The 20107-nt window shown below is 41.9% G+C and overlaps 1 protein-coding gene and 2 non-coding genes across 4 annotated transcripts in view; all 3 read right to left on the bottom strand.

The window, feature by feature from the left end:
• The window catches only part of htr2cl1 (5-hydroxytryptamine (serotonin) receptor 2C, G protein-coupled-like 1), a 234614-nt gene that overhangs the window by 9515 nt on the left and 204992 nt on the right, over positions 1 to 20107 (bottom strand). For both annotated transcript variants that reach the window (XM_086277081.1, XM_086277090.1), the window contains exons 6-8: positions 13929 to 14129; positions 1427 to 1590; positions 1169 to 1322 (exon numbers count right to left, since the gene is read on the bottom strand). In XM_086277081.1, coding sequence (XP_086133207.1) covers positions 1169 to 1322; positions 1427 to 1590; positions 13929 to 14129 — 519 coding nt within the window. The remainder of the gene's footprint in view (positions 1 to 1168; positions 1323 to 1426; positions 1591 to 13928; positions 14130 to 20107) is intronic.
• On the bottom strand, positions 8008 to 8080 carry trnak-cuu (transfer RNA lysine (anticodon CUU)). The gene has a single exon. It is a non-coding gene; the product is annotated as a tRNA-Lys (tRNA).
• trnak-cuu (transfer RNA lysine (anticodon CUU)) lies at positions 15638 to 15710 on the bottom strand. The gene has a single exon. It is a non-coding gene; the product is annotated as a tRNA-Lys (tRNA).

The following is a 20107-nucleotide window of genomic DNA, read 5'->3' as shown; positions in this document are numbered from 1 at the left end:
CCTGCCGCTTCACACTCGGCTAAAAAACGCTCCAGCGTGACCTGGAGGCCATCGCCTGACGAAGCCAACAGAACCACATCATCCATAAAAAGCAGAGACGAGATCCTGAGGTCACTGAAGTGGGACCCTTCTGCTACTTCTGTTCATAATAAATGTAAACAGACTCAATTAGGGGATCAATCAATACAATCAGAAGTAACAGGCAGATCTATAGATTTTTGTGAAGTAGGGTGATAGACCCATTGCCTTTACTGTACACCGATGAGTCATGCTCACCCACCTGAGCCAGAAAATGTCCTGACAACTCTCTGATAGAGCGACGTCCAGGACAGAGTACCACAAAATAGGGAAACAATGGCCAACCTAATTTTGAAAAAATAAAAATATCCCAAACACGATTCTAGTTTCTAGGCCATGATTTGACAAACAGGGTAAGAACTTGTTGTACAGTCAGAAGAGTTTATTCTTTTAGCTGCTGCTTTACTTGTGATGGATCCACATGCTTGAGTCTCAGAGGCTGGGTTTCAAACTTTCCCATATCAAAAATGGAGCTACTCAAAGTGAAGAGCTTTCTTATGTGTCTTAACACAGGGATATGTTGAAAGAGCACAGACACACATCACTTAAAGAGGAACCTCCAGTATCATAATTTTACCTTATGCTAATTAGAAATTGATTATCTGCATTTGTACAGTCTTGTCATACCAATAATGAAAGTGTTGAAGGCCCTGAAGCTAAAGACCAAGTCGAATAAGAAACCTAGGGTGTGTGCAATGAAGCATGCTGTTGGTGCTGAGCTGCTGTGGAGGCCTTCTTCATTCTTAAAACACAAATTGAAATATGCCATGCTTAGGCGGTATGACTCAAACATCTCAAGAGTGGCAAAATAAAAAGCCATCAATTTGTTTTGTGCTTCTTCTTGGTTTAATTGCTGGAGGGTTTAATACTTAGAGTGATTCAAATCCTTCAGAAAGTAAAACATGCTGGGATACCAGCATAAAATACATGAAAACAAAATCACTAACAATAATTATGTGTCTGTGGTTGTGTGTTATTTGCTAATACTTTCAAGAATAAATTCATGTATTTACCATAAATTCATTGGTTAAGTTAGTGGGAGATTTTCCTGCTGACATACAGGTGCAGTAAAGTCCTGGTAGGTGTTTACCTTGTGAGTCTGGAGGAGCAAGTGTATTGATCTGAGGAAGGTGGAAGGTGCTGGGTGGAGGCTGCAATGTATTTCCCATTGCTGGTGTGTGCAAAGGCTGCTGGGAAGAAGTCTTTGCCTCATACAGGAAGACTGTGGCCTGCCTCTGAAGCACCTGAAGGGGAGGGGACATAGATGAAGGCAGTAAAGTAAAGACATTACAACAGATGCATGTTGCAAAGAAGAGCAATCGCACAAACACGAAAAAAAAAGCCCTACCTGTATGGTGAGGCAGTATGTCACCACCATGATTACGAGCGGGATGAAAAAGGCCACAAAGGAGCCAATCAGCACGAAGCGCTCCTCGTTGAGGACACAGCTGCCGTTGACGAAGACCTTGTCCTTGTTGTGCAGGCCAATCACTGGAATGGGCATTGACACGCCTACAGAAAGAAAGAACGAGGGTAGCAGGAGAAAAGTCTGAACATCTTTCATTTGTAATATTTTGTGGGAACATTTTGGTGCATGCCCCTCCCTCATTTCCTAGGTTATTAAAAGGAAAGGCTGCATGGCATATATTTTTTTTCCATGTGAACTGTAGCCTCTGTTCTTAGCTGACAGAAGTGGCATCCTGTGTGGTCTTCTGTAGCTGTAGCTCATCTGCTTCAAAGCTCAAGACGCTCTTCTGCAGACCTTGGTTGTGACAAATTGTTATTAAACTTGCAGTTGCCTTTCTTGCCAGTCTTGCCATTCTCCTTTGGCATCAACAATGCATCTTCACTCCTGCTGCTGATTGGATGTTTTCTCCACAAACCCTAAAGATGATTGTGGTTCTGCCTTGGGTTCAGATAGTTTTCCTTCTCTACTCTAGGTTCTGTGTGGTCTTCTCAGGTCTTCTTTGAGCACAGAAGCACCACCTATTTCGCCAAATATTTTGACTGTGAGGCACTGCCCATCAGAACAAAGACGGCTTGAAGGAAGAGGAGCTAAAACAACTTGTTTTGGACAGAGGATGTCCAAAACAAGCTACTGTGCTGCAGTCCAGTAATATAAATGTGGAGCTGGATGACCATTAAAATGTTTTTAAGAGTGTTAGAAGAGTGAATGGGAACAAAATATGAACAATAAGGGCAATTTTTAGGATTTGTCTTTGTAGTGTTGTTATATTACACAGGCATAGCACAAGCAAAAGATGAATACCAATGAGTTAGAATGTAAATTGAAACAGTGGTATGCTGGGGAACTGCTGGACCTGACATTCAAGCAAATGTTAGTTTGACATGAACCTAATATACACTCCAAAAGCACCAGGCAGGAATGGCATCGCCCAGCAGGATAATATACAGTGTGACGTTGGAAAAAACTGCAGAGGAAGAGCTCAAGCAAGATAACAAAGAGCCACATTTTTTCACTCCAAACTCCCCAGATGCCAATCTGACCAAACATACTTGGAATGCAATGAAATGAGCCCGGTTAGCAGAAGCTCCGCCCTGCAACAAAACCCAGAGTATTCACTGCAAACCCCATGATGCCAGCCACCACAGAAAATCCCCAGAGGTCCCACATCCACACCCCAGCAGGTGTCAGAGACATTTGGAGGCACAAAGCTGAATGTACTGATTGGAATCTCATGCAGGTTGTATTAATGTTCTGGTTCTGTATACACCATTTTTCACTCCATGCATCGAGTAACTAAAGCTGTATCTAATGATTCCTATTGCAAATTCCCATTGCAGTTTTTAAGGTAATGATTAATTACACCTGAAACAACACCACTTTCCACTCAGTTTTAGCGTTAGGTTACTTTAAATGCTCAGAGCCGGAGTCATTACCTGGAAACACAGAGGGTCATTTTCAGAGTAATAATCATAAATCATGGCTAGAAAATGCAACATTATCTCTGAAAACACATTTGGTGGTTTGTACCCCCGGTCCGTGAACACGCTCCTTTTATGATAATGAAAGTAAATAACTATAAGGTGCTGTAGAATAACACATTAAATATATTAAATGAGAGCTGGATCTGTGGAAATCTATCAGTGTGTAATGGATGTTTATAGCGGTGCTTTGGTGCTGTTAGAGGATACTGCTGATAAAAGCCTGAGGTGAGAGGCATCCTTTGAGACAGAGCTGATTTTCTGACCTATGATAATAACACTGACTAATGTGCCGTTTCTGATTTCAAAGAGCGCTTGTGTTAAAAGTGTCTGCTGCCCTGGGCTCTGTTTCAGAACGGAGATACCGAGGGGAGAAGCAGCGACGTGTTTTAAAGCTCTACAGGCAACAGCACTATTTTACAGACTGGTCGCACATCTCGGTCCCCTTTTAGCTGTTTAATGCCAGAAGTGTGGGCAGGCGTAAGTGCAAGATCTATCGTTTTCTCTCGGACTGCTGGCGACCGGGCCAACATCAAAATGCAATTTGGAGTCGTAGCGGCTCCCCTAATGCAATCGTTGCAATCGACTGCACACACACGCTGCCCAGAAGGATGAATTTGTCCGCATTAAAAGTACATTTTACTTTTGTGAATGTCCAAATAACTTATGAATGTAAATAGAGTTGAGTAAAGAGGCTGTCCAGCGGTCTTGGTCGCACACAGTGTGTAGACCAACGGCTCCCAGCTTTTTGCTTATAATGTCCTTCAGGTTGACTCAATGATGAACTTTATTAACACCACCTCTCACAATCAAATATCTTTATTTCAACTTCTTTTAAACTCGATCTGCACTACTTTCAGTTATGGTTAGAAAAATGTTTCCAGTATTTCCACCCAACTATGGGCTTACTATTTTAGAAATCTATCCACAAATTGATTCTACGACTCTGTTTAATAGCTGTTGGTTATGTTTAGCTGTCCCAGTTTGTCGTTACGATTAGCTAACAACTCTATATGTTATTCATGCTGTTAGATAATGATTTAAATTGATTATCTTACCTTTTAATTATTTCAACTTTAAACCAACACATCCCACTGCAAGCTGTAGTGTTAGCTAGCTACTAATATTTGACATTTTTTTCCATAATTTCAGCTAGCGTTACCAATGTTTGATCCAGTATAGTTAGCTAGTCTACAATCAGAGATTGAAACCCCTGGGTGCTGGTTTAGGTCAGTTGGACGAGCAGGTGACCATACGCTGCATGGCTGCGAGCGGCTGGCCCGGGTTTGAGTCCGACCCATTGCTCCATGTCTCCCCCTCTGCTTTCTTGTTAGCCATCACTGTATCTGTGTAATAAAGCCAGTAAAAGGCTGAAAAATATATATATAAAAATTGCAGGCCCTCTCTGTAACACACCCAAAGAAAGATTCTAGGTCTGACCAACCGTCTCAGTCGTGGGCAAAAAGATGAGAGTCAATAAAATTCTAAAAGATAATTTATTGACAAAAAATATCAAGAGATAAAAGATAAAACAGTCCAGTGTCCCATTTATGAATCATATAAAAAACACACAGTCCCAAGGCCAGAGCCAGCTATGCCACACGGCCAGGTGCACTCCACGTGTTGCCTTTAACAGGGTTAGAAGTTGTCCTTGGAGACCCACCACCCTGCAAGCATATAGCCAGTGGTCACTCAAGCCTCTGCAACTCTGCTGCCTTTAGGCTGTGGCATATAATAGGCCCTGGCCTGCACAGAGAGACAAAATGACACTTTCACTATAGAATTCATAGCACAAAACCCATACATCCCAAACATATTTGATTTCATCACATTACATACCTGCACAGAGAGACAAAATGACACAGCAGTGTTTGTAGTGTGGGCTATAAGTAGACCAGTGTATCAGTGCAATCAAGTACACCTGCCTCTAATTAGTCCAACCCCATTCCAGCCATTGGCTCACCAAAAATGTGACACACACACACACACACACACACACACACACACACACACACACACACACACACACACAAAACCACTCCCAACCCAGTGCAACTTCACACAATAATATGGAGCTGAATTAACACAGGCACATTAGTCTACCATGTTACACTCTCTCCTTCATATCTCCATACCTATGGCATTTAAACAACTGTTCTTGCACTTTTCATTCTTTTCCTGATTCACTCATCACTTCATTCATGAGCTTCTCAAATTACTCCTTCCACTTTTTAGATAGACTCTCTTTACTTATTAGTCCAGTCTCACCTCGGGCCTTAGGCACCCCTAATCTGCAGTACATATTTTCAAGCTTGATCCCTCTGCCAGGCCAGTTCTTCCACAAAGTTCAGTTTCACATAGATCTCAGTAAAAAAGGACAATTCCCATACTGGGAGTTGAACACAGGCCACCTGGGTAAAATGGGACATGACAAAGGAAAACAAAATTTCTAAACAAATGGGAGAAAATGAACAGCTGGCTACATCTGCAGAGCCCTGTTCTTTTGGAGATTTCCTTGAGATCAAAGGAACAACTTCACTAAGAGTTTATTAAAGGTGACACTGAGTTGTTATAGATGCTAAAACCATCCACAAGGTTCTCTACAAGAGACGAGCCTGGAACTCTGGGATTAGACTTTTTGCACCAAGTTCAAGTTCAAATTTTATTCACCACATGCAGTGGCAGGTTGCCCTGCAGTGGAATGAACCCGCCTCCCGACCTTACACATACAACAGAGACATCACATGGGGATACAAGTCAGAGAACGGTTGCATTACAGAAAAACCACTGAAATGTACACTACAATGCGAAAGTATAAGAGGAAAAAAAGAGACCTCTACTCATGCTGGGCTGGAGGACAGCATGAGAACAGGAAACAAAAAAACCTCCTCTGCACAGAAAGCACATAAATGTCCACAGTACAACATTATAGAGCACGTGACAGCAACAGGGTTGTGTAGGGGATGAGGAGTAATCCCAGGCAACACAGCAGCCATCCTGCCACTGCGCCGACTCTCCAGCGTGGGCCCAGACCCGCCCGTGTTCCCCAGGAGGATACAAGCATCGAAGGCGTTGGAAGGGGAGGGGGATGAGTGAGTGCTTGTCAGTGTAAATGTATGTGTGTGCGTGTCCATAGTTCAGTGTCCTTCGCCCTACCAGGCTAAGTAAACAGTCTACAAGCCAACCCAGGTGGCCTTGCATGCAGTGGGAAGAACAGTCTAAACACAGTCGTTTAGAGTTTTGTTCAGCTCCAGCCTTGAGCCCACAGCTAGCGCCGAAGGGATAGCCGCATTATGATGGTGATTTTTCGTTTGTGCGAATAACTCATGAGAATTTCAAAGCTGTTCTTTAACACTCCGACACCGACACTGGTCTCTCAATCTCCCGTTGGAGAGCCGTGAGCTTCTCCATGATGTTATCAAACTTGCACTCCGTGGTCTTGTCATTCTTGTGCTCAAAGAGCCGATTCTGAGACCTCATGTCCGCAGTGAGCTGCTCCACGATGTGATCCAACTTTAGCTCAGAGGTCTTATTCTGAGTATTCACGGCAGCCGTAAGCTTCTCCAAGATCTTAACCACGCTGCACTCAGTGAGCCCTTTCTGAGAAGTCGCGCCCCGTCCCATTGTTTCAATCCCAGCGGGCAGCCGTGGGTGGGTTTGAACAGCTGGTTCCGCTTTCTTAATTCTCCGATAAGCCAGGGCCAAACCAGCTCCGATCAGCAAGAACCCTGTTATCATGGTTCTGAATAGGTAGATATCTTCAGCGTCCTCGATCGACAGTCCCACCAGGCACACGATCCTCCACTTCTGCCACCCATCCACTGCGTATCTGGCAGGGAAAGTCCCTCCAGGGCACTCGGGCTCTCCTGAGCCCAGACTTCTCGTTAAGAAAAGGGTGTCAATAGCATTCAGAGACCAGTTGATCAAATCCATAATTCTCTTTTAGGTTTAGAGAACAGATTGTGAGAGGGTGTTCCAGGGAAAAGTAATACAAAAATACACGAGACTAGACAAGGACATACAGTAAGAGGCTAAGCAGGGAAGATAAGGGGAAGGAGGAGAGGAGAAAAAGTGCGAGTGCCTTCGCCGAGAGCCAAACGACCCAGCAGTGATTGTTTTAAACTAACAATCATAAATAAAATACTCACTACGTTGGACAGCTGAAATATAACCTTTAGTATTTTGTTTTCAGTTTGCTAACAGATGCTCTTAGTCTTATAGAGATGTCTGCAGAGCATGGCGATAAACTTCAGACCAAGAGAGTAAATGTAAGTTTTAAAATGCATCACGCAAGGAGAATAAACAATTGCCTCCATCTGGTGTTTTTCTCATTTAGAGCGAGCAATCAGGTGAATCTAAATAAAAGCTGTGATTCACCTCATTAATTCATTTCACCTTAAAACCATGTGGATCCCGAGGTAGAGCTATATAAAAACGTATGTGGTTTTTTTCTTATTATCCTTCATTAAACTTGCTTTTATTTCAACCTTTCTCTGTGCTTGCTCTGCCAGCTCAAGTTCATTTTTGTCATGTCAATCATGACAGCAAGAGCCAACCTCAGCCTGCGAAATCTGACTTTGCCCAGATTTTACTTCATAAAGCACTGACTTGAGACTTGACCAAAAACCTTCTGAAGAATCATATTAGCAAAAATGTCCACGTGAGGACGGATCGGCACCAGAAGGTCATAAAGACATGATTTGCATTTGCACCAATATTTATTTTCCATCGAGGAAAGAGCATCTGACTCAGTTACAGATGAAAAAGAAAGCTTTCACAGGACTCTGTGCAGTCCTATAGAAAATCAAGCACACCTTTACACCTTCCAGATGATGATCTGCGTCTAACTGTAAGCATGTGTGAGAACCTCTATGAAGCAGAAGTTTTGGCAGTTCACATGTCTGGAATAACAAGGTCATAACAAAATCAGCTGAATCCAGGACTTCAGAGAGTTTCTTGATAACTTCTGTCTTAAAATAGCTCCGCCCAACGTGGGGCTCGAACCCACGACCCTGAGATTAAGAGTCTCATGCTCTGCCGACTGAGCTAGCCGGGCTTGCACACCTAGTGAAACCGCACTGGTAATGTTTCCTCTAATTTTTCATGTGTCTGCGCAAACACACAAACTCCCTGAGCAGTCCCTTGGACCACTGTGAGCAACAGCAGACGTGTGCACTGTGGTCACGCCAGCATCGAATCCATCCAAGTTTCATGGTTTATTAAAATAATCAAATTACAGCATTTACATTTATGTTAGACTACTTTTAATTAACTGCTTTAGCCCACTTACAATGAAAATTCAAAAAAATCTTCATGACCTGTGTAGTATGTTAACACTATTGGAAGTAAAAATAACTTGAACTCCAACTTTGAAAACACAACTTTCTTTTTCTTCCTCTTTTTTTTTTTATAAAGTTCTGATTTGTATTATGAGTATGAGTCTGTGGTCTGGGAGAGAGTCCTGTAACTCTGTCTGCAAAATACAGTAAATAATGGCCGATGTTGGGCAATTAATTATATAGTTACTTCTTCAAAAAAGTAACTGAGTTTTGCAAACAACAAAGTTTCTTGCAGCTGTTTAACTGAATTTACAGAACAATCAGCTGTTCTGCATCAAATTTGATGCCAAACAAATTATTTGTGCCACTCCACAAAACAATTTCTGTCCACTATGAGATAAAGGAGAACAACAGCCTGATACCTGCAGGCCTGACAGCAGGAGACGTATCACTCCTGTAACACCTGTAACATTCAGCAGTCGCCTCATTGTTCTGACTCACACAACAAAACTATTGACAACACTAAACACTAACTACACAAGATTTGCGCTAAATGTCGCAAATCTCTCACATCTCAAAACACCGCCGTCACTCCTAACCCCCCCGCCGTCCCCACCCTTCCTAAACAACTAAATGCCAGAAAGATGAACAAATCTCACAAAACTCACTGAATTCAGTCTGATGATCTCTGGGGTCAGTGTTTCAATGTAGCCATAAAATATTTGGGCCAAGACTCAGAGTCCCATTTAGTGGTCACTAAGCCGTCACCAGAATATGACTGCATTTCAGTAAATGTATTCCATCTTTTGGTCATCACTCAGACTGCAACTAGCTGCTTTAACATGATGGGTCAGCACATTTTAGACTACAAAAAGAGAACATAGAGCTCCCAGTACCCAAAACGTTGTCCTTATGCTCCAGATGACATCAGTTTACAGAAATTAGCCTCAAACCTTTGAGCAGTACAAGTGCATCTAAATATGTAACAGCTGTCAGTTCGGACCAAAACAGACTGAGGTCATTCATGCAAACCTCCTGCTCTGCATTTTTAATTTGTCACCAATGAGAAAACGGTTGTGTTCACACAGACACTTGAGAGGACACACATTAGCTCTAATGGACAGCGGGAAAAAAGCCGGAAGATACACGAATGCTAGAAAGTAAAAAGTCAACAAGAAGCAGAAAACATCTTCTGTTTGGGTGTTTCTTTGTTAATCCTTTAGCATTGATCTCTCTAAGCCCTCTCAGACCTCAATCACAGCTGAACATTGTGGTGCAGAACCTCTTGAGGGGTCAAGGAAATGCCAGCAGGAAAAGAGCAATTTCTTCTGATTTAAAGCCGGATGCGAATGAGTGCAGAGCAAGAAAGGACAGAAAAGTAAAAACCTACCTGCTATCTGGAGGCATCAATCAACTCAGTCTGTCAATGTAGCTCACAGGAAGTAATCGCTGTCAGCAAAACAACTTTTTACCTGATGGAAAAATGTATTATGTAGGAAACTATTAAAAGACTCATAAATACTATTTTCCCTTTTAAGATGGATCACTCAATCATCTTTGGTTAGGAGTAGATTGTTTTCCACATAAAAGGGCATAAAAGAATAAAGAAAGTGAAAAGAAGCACTATATAAAACTTTAATGATGTTTGATCTCTTTTCTTCAACTCGGGCAAAGAAATACATGTTTTTTTTGTATCAGTGTGTGATAAGATGAAAAAACTGCAGATAACTAAGTTGAGTCCTGGAATCGATACAGCTTGTGTTTTACCTTTTGGGACTTTTTGACCGAGCCACTGGGAGCACATAGCTTGGCACACTTTTTGGCCTTAAGCACTCACAAACCAACTTATTTGTCAACACGAGGCTAGCTGTTGATAGTCTCAACAGCTTTAACCTTTAATAAAATGTTTCATCATTAGGACACGACCGAACATTTAATTGCATCCAACCAAAAGATAACAAACCTTTGCCCTTCATTAGACGCTTTTTGATTCACTTGTTTCTTAGTGAAACACGTATTAAATCCCCACACGGGAAACCTGATAGCCTGTGGATTTTGTTCTGTGACACCGTGACTTTAAATGCAGCAACAATCGATGCCCAGGTGGAGTTTATGCACGCATGCATTGACTTTGCATAGCTGCTTTGGGGGTCGAGGACATACAGTAGCAGTACGCACTTTCACCCTTGTATGTGTGTGTCAAGACTTGAAGCCCTCGCGGGTGTTAAAGGGCTCAGAACAACATCAACAGGAGCCGGAGGTCAGACAGAGCGAGGGAGGGTTGAGGGAAAAGTTTTAAAAGTCATTTGATCCCTCATCACTTTCCTCACAGGGAGGTCATACTTTCCTCTGTGCAACACACGCCCCCTGTGGCTCAGGGGGTTTGGGAAGCGTATCTGTAACCGGAAGGTCGCTGTTTTGATCCCTGATCTGTCCTAATCTGCCACACTGGTTGCTTTGCATGTAAGACGGTGACATCCCGACAGCTCTGTGCCATTTATACCACTGCTGAGAGCGCAGGTACCAGAGACTAGTCTGCAACCTCCTGGCAAAGAACGATCTCTAAAGAAAAGTGAGACTGATAGTGAGCGGTTCCTGTTGGAAAGCAGTTGCTAAAGTTTCAGTCACGGAAGACTGGAAAGTAACCCTCCTTTCCCCCCACCCTAAGCTGCTTTTGCAAGCAGCTCTTCTTTACTTTGAAGGCAAACAATTTCCATTTATATCCAAACCACGGGCAACCGCAGCAAGCTGACAGTAACCAAAGCAATCTAGCTTGAGACATATTTTCCTTGCTGATAGGGGACTCACTGACTGGTTTCTACACCTGTGCGACTGACGCCATATGCCTGAATTATGCTTCAGCTGCGAATCTACTCCTTAACCTACAATGTAACTGCAGAATCTCAATCAGGCCTTAGCCAGTGCGTTTAAAATTGAGAGTTGGGAGCGAGGCATGTCTTTTATATTGCCTAAACCTGTTTCGTCATGACGCAGATGGCAAAGGATGTTTTGTGCATCATTTTGAGATGCCAGTGATTTTTACAAAATGTCAGTATTTGACTCCCAGTAGGGAGACAGTGGGTTGAGAAGTATGTGTGGTGGGAAGCTCTTGCTTGCGACAGCATGAGAAGATTTAAACACCCTTGGCTGAGCTGTAATGTTACCCAGCTGCAGGTGCAGTTCAGCAGAGAGGAAGCAGCTTTTAAATGAAACCGGGTTGCGATTTCTTAAAGAGAAATTGTTGCTGAGATGAATTTTTCCTGATTCAAAATTTGGCAAGAGAATCATATCTACACCTATTTATGAACATTATAAAAGCAAGAGGAAAAAATATGTCGAATTGTTTTTTGGGGGTGTACTGTCCCTTTAAAATAACAACGAAAAATAAAATAAAAATCATAAGACTATATGAGATGACTGCTTTTACTCCAGCAAAGCCACAATTCCCTCTAAAATCCTTGTGGTAAAACATTTAAAGTCATCTTTTAGGAATCCACATATGAATGTTGACTTGCAGTGTGTATATATATATATGAAGTGTCAATAACTCTACGGCATATCTTCTGGCTACCTTTAACAATTACATTTCAAGATGACAAAATTAATTTATTCGCATATTTTCGTCCTAGCTTCTAACAAAATCAAATAAGAAAAGTGCTGCGATCACCTTTGGGGAGTAAAAAGTCTGTGATGCAAATCACTTCCAACTGTAACAACACACAGCCAGACGCTTTGAGCGTCAACAAACTGAGAGGGTTCCCACTGCTTCATAAAGTCAGGAGGGGCACTGATAGGACCTTTGGAGACACTGCGAGGGGGATTCTGAAAAGTCATTAAATTTAACAACAGTCATCAGTCTCGAAACTCTCCATGTGTACCTGTAGGGGTCGGCTAAATTAACAGTGGTGCAATATAAAAATCCAGTCTTGCAGTTGACCACAAAACGACACAAAGGTAGAATGTATTTTCTTCATTGTGCTCATTTATAGATGTGTGAAGATAAAAGGCCAGTTCACTGAATTAAAGAAAAAAAGAGAAACAACCCCAGCGCAAAAGCAGGACGTGTTCAGAGACTAATTAACTCACAGATAATATCCAGAAAGGTTTAGATCAGGGGTCCCCAATCCCAGTCCACGAGGGCCGGTGTCCCTGCAGGTTTTAGATCTCACCCTGGGTCAACACACCTGAATCACATGATTAGTTCATTACCAGGCCTCTGGAGAACTTCAAGACATGTTGAGGAGGCAATTTCTCCATTTAAATCAGCTGTGATGGATCAAGGACACATCTAAAACCTGCAGGGACACCGGCCCTCGTGGACTGGGATTGGGGACACCTGGTTTAGATCATGGAATCTAAACCAGGAGCTCTAACTGATGACTTGTCTGTGTTCTTAGTGCGTCAACAAAGATTTTTAGACTTTTCAACCATTATCACTGTGCACACTTACAGATTTCTTAACACATTTACAAATCTGATTGCACATGCTCACACAGACAAATTGTTTTGCTACAGTAACAGCCTCATATACTTCATGTTTTTCTTGATTAACAACACCAATCAACATGGTGGGATGAGTCAAAGATGTTGGTCTGTAAGCGCTTTGTCACGAGTTGTTAACAAAGTCGTAAAGTCATAAAACTCTGGCCGTCCCTTATGGCGGCACATTTACATAACAGTTCATTCAAATAAAAGATTTGCTCTGTCCTGTTTATATAGTTTAGCCTGAAAAAAAGGCTGTATGGTGGAAGACTTGGTACATAGATGTCCAGTCCTTCACAAGTCTTTGGCAAAACCACTTGCTGTCCTAGCCTCTGTAAACAGTTTGCTGCTGAGTTTATGTGCTGAGCCACAAATCTTTGGTCATAGGAAGTAAAAAATATAAGTGTATTTTGTTAATCTCAGTTGGAGACTATGTTTCAAAAAGGAAGTGGTGCGCTCACTAAACAATGACTTGTGGTTTACATGACATTAACCAGTGAGCAAGCCGTTTCACTCTTGTCCTCATCACTTCCATTTTTTTTAAAACCAAGATGGTGACGGTGAAAACAACCGTGTCGAGGCTTCAAAACATGGCTTCACAAACTGTACGGTTACATTGTAACCTTGGTTCTCTGAGTGAGAGACTATCTCTCCACTCTGTACATATGGAGTATGTAGCGGAGTGGAGAGATAGTCTCGATATGATAGAGAATAATGGATGATGTCATGGTAGTTACGTGTATCTTTTACACTAATTTGCTAAACCAGTATCTGTCTGCTAACCAGCTGTCTGTTAGCCAGCTACTCATTAAACCTGACCACTTCTATGATGTTGGTGCCTTTTGGAGCAGTCTTAATGTGATAATTTGGCAAATAATATGGTTTTCTGCACGGGTAATTTAACTAACAGTCCATCCTAAAGCCTGTGCAGCAGTTTTGTTGGCTGAAATTGGAGTATTTGTGATATTCATGCTGTCAAGTGGCCTCCACCTCTTGACACCATGAATATAAACAGCACAATTATGTATAATTACGCCATCACTTACACTTCTAACTAACTGAAATATTTTTAATTAGGAATCTAACAGAGCCTGTGGAAAAGGAGCCAAATCTACATTTATGTATTAACATGCAAATGCTGACCTATAGATATGGTCCACACTGCAGCGATCTTCATCATGGCTTTGGTTCTAGAGTTGAAGCGGCTATGCTCTATAGGGTTGCGGATGGCGACGTATCGGTCGAGGGAGATGGCGCAGAGGTGCATGATGGAGGCAGTGGAGAACAGCACGTCCAGGTAGATCCAGATCGGACACAGAGCGCTGGGGAGGGGCCAGGCGTAGTCTGGAAGAATTGAGAGAGAACATGAAAGATTACCGTGCTGCCAGGTGATGTAAATAATAATAAGCTGCCTGTTGTTTTTTCATGGGCAGCGGTTGCTGCTCTTGACTTTAAAAGCAGTAATTCATTTTTTTCAATCGATTCTAGGAGTCTGGCTGAGTGAATGGCATCAGGGTTAGCAGACTTTGAGGGCTTAAGATGCAGCATGGAGAGGCTGACTAAATGTTAATTAATTAGAGTACATCAAAGGGAGAATGAAAATTACATGCAGCTCCAAGTTTCTGTGAAAAATCAGATAAATGTGATAGTTTGATGACAGCATTTCTCTGGTTTATTGTAAAAATTATGATTAGGCTTAGGCGGAGTTATTTAGATGTCTAATTTAATGGCTGGGAATTAGATTTTAAGAGTAGATTATCAGTTTGCATATCAATGAACCCACTATGAATATAAGGTTTAATGCTTTTGTGATGCAGGTGTAGTTGTTGTTGTAGCCTGAGGTTTATTGCTTCTTGCATCCTTAAAAAATGAATCTAACAAAGAGGAATAAGGGATTAGCCCCGATTCTAAAGAGATAACTGATTCAATAAAAAGTTGAACTTGTCAATAACAAATTACAATGACAATATTTCAAACAAACAAGGATGAAAAAAAGATTAAAAAAAGACAATACTGGAGAGAACATGTGATTATGTAAATAGCAATGAGATTCAATCATGTTAGCTTTAAATAGTTGATGAACCACCTTAAAATCTGATGCGAGGGTGCCCAAAGACTTAATCCTAAACTGACCAAATTCTTACAAATTTCAAAATGCCCCAGTTACACTTTGGGTTGTGCATGTTTGAAAAAATTCACTACAGTCTTGTAAATCATGCCCACTGACCTTAACCTAAGTGCTGATTGGCTCACAGAGCTGCTAGCATGACTGCTACTAAATTGTTTTTCTTAATGGCTCCTTGTATCATTATACTTGCATTTTGCCACTACTTAGCAAAATGTATTGCCGCAGACTGAAAACAACAAGGCTTTGCAGAAGCCAAGAACTAGCTGCAGTCTTTGAGTTTTGTATTCCCACTCTAAGCATTCGTTTTAAAGACCACTCTGAATACAAATGCATTTTTTACAAACCATTATGATGAGGCACCTCAAAACATTTGAATGGAAGACTTTGCTAAAAACATTCAGGACACAAAAGCCGCAAATTATTCAGATACATGAAAGATTTATTTCATGTATTTATTAACAGGAAAAATGAAAGTTGTTAAATAAATTCTCAGACTATCAAGAATGTTCAATTCTTCCTCATAGTCAAGGTTAGCTACAGGGATTTGAAAGACAGCAGGCTCGTACTTACTGGGTTAGTATGAATCAGGGCTGCTAACAAGATGCAGTCAACTGATCATTAGCAACTGTGAACTCTCTCAAGCAGTTTTTTCCAGCATATTTGTTAGATGTATGTAGTAGGCCAATCTTAATAGAACTTACCACAAAGTCAGAAGAAACAGCTACACCTGACGTGGGGCTTGAACCCACAACCCTGAGATTAAGAGTCTAATGCTCTACCACCTGAGCTAGCCATGCCTACATCTGAAAGTCTACCAGTGTCATTCGGGATGCTAAATGTTAAAGTTCATGACCCATTAGAAAAAGACTTAACAACCTGGGTTATACAACTGTACAAAAAACTATTCTAGAGTCAAATGGTAGGTCATCTGTGTGACAGCTAAAGCTTGGCTGAAGCTGGGCCATGCAACAAAACAATGGTCCAAAGCAAAGCAGCAAAAAGAAAAGAATCAAGATGTTGCAATGGTCTAGTCCAGATATCATCCTGATTGAAATGCTGTGGCAGGACCTTAAGAGAGCTGTGCACAAATGAATGCCCACAAACCTCAATGAACTCAAGCAAAGCTGTAAAGAAGAGCAGGCAAGAATTCCTGACTGATAATAAAGTCACCTCACAAAGAAACAAATTCAGTTTATTGCTTCTAAAAGTGGCTCTACTGAATTATGGGGTGCACTTCATTTTTCATGAGCACATAGAGAACCGTATAAGAACAAACGACATTGATTTGCTTGTCTCTCACCAACCTAACTGGAGTGTCGACCAATAGCCCAGAGTGACTGTGCTGGGCGTGAAACAAGACATTAAAAGTCAAACAAAGATAAAAGAAAATCATTCCTGACCACAGTGGGCTCAATTTACCTCCCAGCAGGAAACAGAAGCTAGCATCCGATGCACAGTTTGTGAAACTAAAATCAGATCAGCTTTCTTTTTTTTCTTTTTTCTTTTTCAGTGATGCTGTACGATCCCAGAGGGTGAATTCCTCTTTTATCTCTCTCTGGGCTTGGAGACCAAAGGTCAAATCTAGTACCAGTGTGATACCCTGTAGAGCTACTAGCTAGTCAGTCTCCCCTCGCTGATTTGTTGGGTGAGCAGTTTGGGGTCGTTGGGAATAAAATCGCACTCTGCCATCTCAGCGTTGGGCCCATGTACACCCCCTGGGATAACAATACAGCAGCTACAAACACACGCGAGGGAGTCAGCAGAGTCCAGCGGATGCGTAATTACAATCAGCAGGTCACACACTGCTTAAACTGGGCTTAAATAATTAGCTTGATTGGCAGGCTGGCTGCTGAGTGGGTTAAAATTATATTCTGGCACTTGCAAGAAAGATACTATTTATTTAAATGAAACGAGTAAAACCAAACATCAACTACAATTATGCTAACTGCTCGAGGCACGAATGCTCCATTACCGTACTCAGTGTCACAGCTTGCATCCTTCTTGTCTCCTCCGTCTTTTTCAATTGCTTTGGCTCATATCTATTTTCCGTCACTTTCATTTCAAATATCTTTCTAACTGAAATCCGTGCCATTGCTTCCACATTTCAAGGGACTATAGTGCATCACAAATCATCCAGTAAAGGCAATCTTTGATTCTGAGTGATATGTTTCACTTGAAAAGCTGTTCTGTTAAGGATAAATAAAAGTGAGCAACACTGATGCTGTGTCATCCTCCTAAAGAGGGCATATACCGCAAAAACTGTCTCTCTGTGCCCGCGGCTATTTATATGAACCGAGGACATGACCTGGGGCCAAACCCGCGAGCGTGTAATCTGGCTGCTTAATTTCATCTCTGATTTGTAGGACGAGCAGCACGTATGTGATGCATGTGGAATGAATCACACGCTTGTTTGTGTGCATGCTGAGTGGGAGGCAGCTTGCATAATGTTTCAGAGGTCAAACGCTTTTTGGGGGGCAGTGCATGACACACACAAACACACAAGGTGTTACTCAGCTGGCTACCGGGTGAGTTAGACTTTCTTCTAAATAGACCGAGTGAATATAACTGAGTGTTGCAGTCAACTGTACAAAATAGCTGATAATTAAACAGCACTTTTGAATCATCGCACATTTTGTCAGGCTTTGCATAATACGGAAAGGTTATGACGTATGAACAGGTCAGATGGTAGTCAAGAAGGGCGCTTGTGGTGGGAATTTGTGTTGTATTTCTGCTCACTTTAGTTTGATGTAACACTGATTTCCAAAAATTAAAAAAAAGCATCAGCTAGTTTGATCATGGGACGTGTGATGTCCATGAAAACGTTCGACCAAATGCTGAACTCCAGAACTGAAAAAAAAGAAGTCAATAACTGCAGTCCCTCCAGTGGCCACTTGAGGCTGACTGAACAAGCAAATTTCTACAGACTACAATTTTAAAATGTCCATTTTTTCACCAGGAAAACAAAAGAGGCATGTTTACAGTTTGTTACATGAATTAATTTGTTTTTCTAAAAGAAAATCTCCTGGTTTTCAAACTCATGGCCTTCAGCTAACATTTTATAACCTTCTGAGACACTTGTACCTGCAGTCAGGGGGAGCTAAGGATTGCTCTGTCTCAGCAACAGCTTCAGATTTTACAGCAATTACATGCTTTTTTAGCATCTTAACTAAATTCTCCATGTTTACCTGACTATATCCCTTGATAAGCATGGAGCTTTGCAAATTTGATTTGGCAGATTTTAATGCCAGATGTCTTTCCTGGCGTTAGACACAAACCCAAGGGGAATTTGTGTCTCTGGCTGGAACTAAATCAGCAAACTATCACTTCCCAAACAAATGTGTTAACCACTATATGTCTGAATTTGTTCTAAAGCCAATGAGCACTGAGCACAGGGCTAGAAGACTAGCACAGAGGATGTCAGGCCCTCAGGTTAACCTCATGATTCTGATTGCTTGGTCACACCAACCATCCTGTTCGCCCTTGCGCGAAGCAGCAGATACTGTTCTACCTGTCCAACCTCTGTAGGGTCCAGGTATCATGTCGCTACCTGAGCCAAATGCAAAACTATTGAAAAAAATAAGAAAAGATGTGGATGGAAGGATTTCAGTGGCCTCCACCTGTAAAACCATTCCTGTTTTGGGGGTTGTCTCATTGTCGTCCCTCTAGTTAATATCATTAATACAACAGCAGCTGAAACTCATTAACAACTTCCTATGTTACTTAACTGACCAGATCAATATCTCAGAAGTTTAACTTACTTGGTGGTATACTTGGAATAACAATGCTCTCTATATTTTTTTGCGCAGTGCACATTCATACAGTATGACACACATCTTTATAAAAACATAAGGCTCCTGGTCCCTTGCTCAAGACTTTATTCCAGCATATTGTGATTTAAAACAGCTATGCCAAACATGTGGCTCTAACCCACAACCCTGAGATTAAGAGTCTCATGCTCTGCCGACTGAACTAGCTGGGCATGCGCCTTGAAAGCTTTTTGTGACATCACCTGAACCACTTTATCAGATTTCATGCACTAGAACTCTTGGAAACTCACTGACATTTACCTTTCACTTCACACGTGTGCACACAGTCTATGCACTCAGCTGACCTCAGTATGTGCTTCACATAACATTTACACACCATGTTGGAAAAATGGGCTTGCCGCCATCAGCTTGAGGCTGGCTCAAAAACCAGAAAAAAAAACATGTTAACAGTTGGGTACAATGGACAGTTTTGGTCTCTATAGCTACTTTTTTTCTTCAAGGCAAATTTAAGAGTTTATCGAACCCATTAATTTGTATTGTGTTATGGCTTAAGGTTGTGGGTTATAAAGTGGATATCCACTTAATAACCTTTGTCTGGGAGTGTTGTCTACTGATGGTAACTGAATCCTTGCTCCATCCAAACATCCTCGATCCCAAGTGGAATTACTGGGCCGGACATTACATCGCCAGCACCACAACAAAGACTCCGGTAGGGGAAGTGGTGGTGGGCTCTGTGCTTATGTGCTTCGGGATCGGTTCCAGATCAGTAGAATAATAGACAGTCACTACTCACTAGACTTAGAGGCCATGTCCACTTAGTGCAGGCCCACTTTATCTACTTCATGTGCTAACGGTAGCCAACGTTACCATTGGTTACATCCTCCTCGATGCTAACGTTAGCTCAGTACTCAACCACTTCCAACTTATCGTCAGGAGGCTCTCAACAGCAGAGAGAGCACCCTGAAGGCACCCATATTGTTGTTGGGGACTTTAATAAGGCATGTTTGAAATTTGTACTCCCCAAATTCCACCACCATGTTATTCCTACCAGGGCAGATGGGACACTGGACCATGTGGACAGTAACATCACTCAACATCATTGCCTACATCCCCCTCCAAGCACCCGGGTCATTAAAACATGGCCAAATGATGCTCTCCTCCAGCTACAGGACTGTTTTGATCTGACAGACTGGTCCATCTTTGAACAGCAGGACTTGGAGACCTTCACTCAGTCTATGTAGTGCTGTGTAAAGAATGTGACTGTGATCAAAACCATCTGGATTTTTCCTAACTGAAAACCTTGTATGATGAGTGAAGTACAGACTTTGATCAGAACTCGTAACTCAGCCTTCAGGTTGAGGGACAGTTCCCTGTACAGCACTGCCAGAGCCAACCTGAGGAGGGGCATCAAACAGGCCAAGGAGGCC

The sequence above is a fragment of the Aulonocara sp. 'chitande type north' Nkhata Bay genome, linkage group LG3 (assembly GCF_057382095.1).
Source record: "Aulonocara sp. 'chitande type north' Nkhata Bay isolate Kocher_YH1m ecotype deep benthic linkage group LG3, A_spYH_male_GT1.1, whole genome shotgun sequence".
NCBI classification, from domain to species: domain Eukaryota; kingdom Metazoa; phylum Chordata; class Actinopteri; order Cichliformes; family Cichlidae; genus Aulonocara; species Aulonocara sp. 'chitande type north' Nkhata Bay.
The sequence above is the reverse complement of the archived record's forward strand: the minus strand, read 5'-3'. Positions and strand labels throughout refer to the sequence as shown.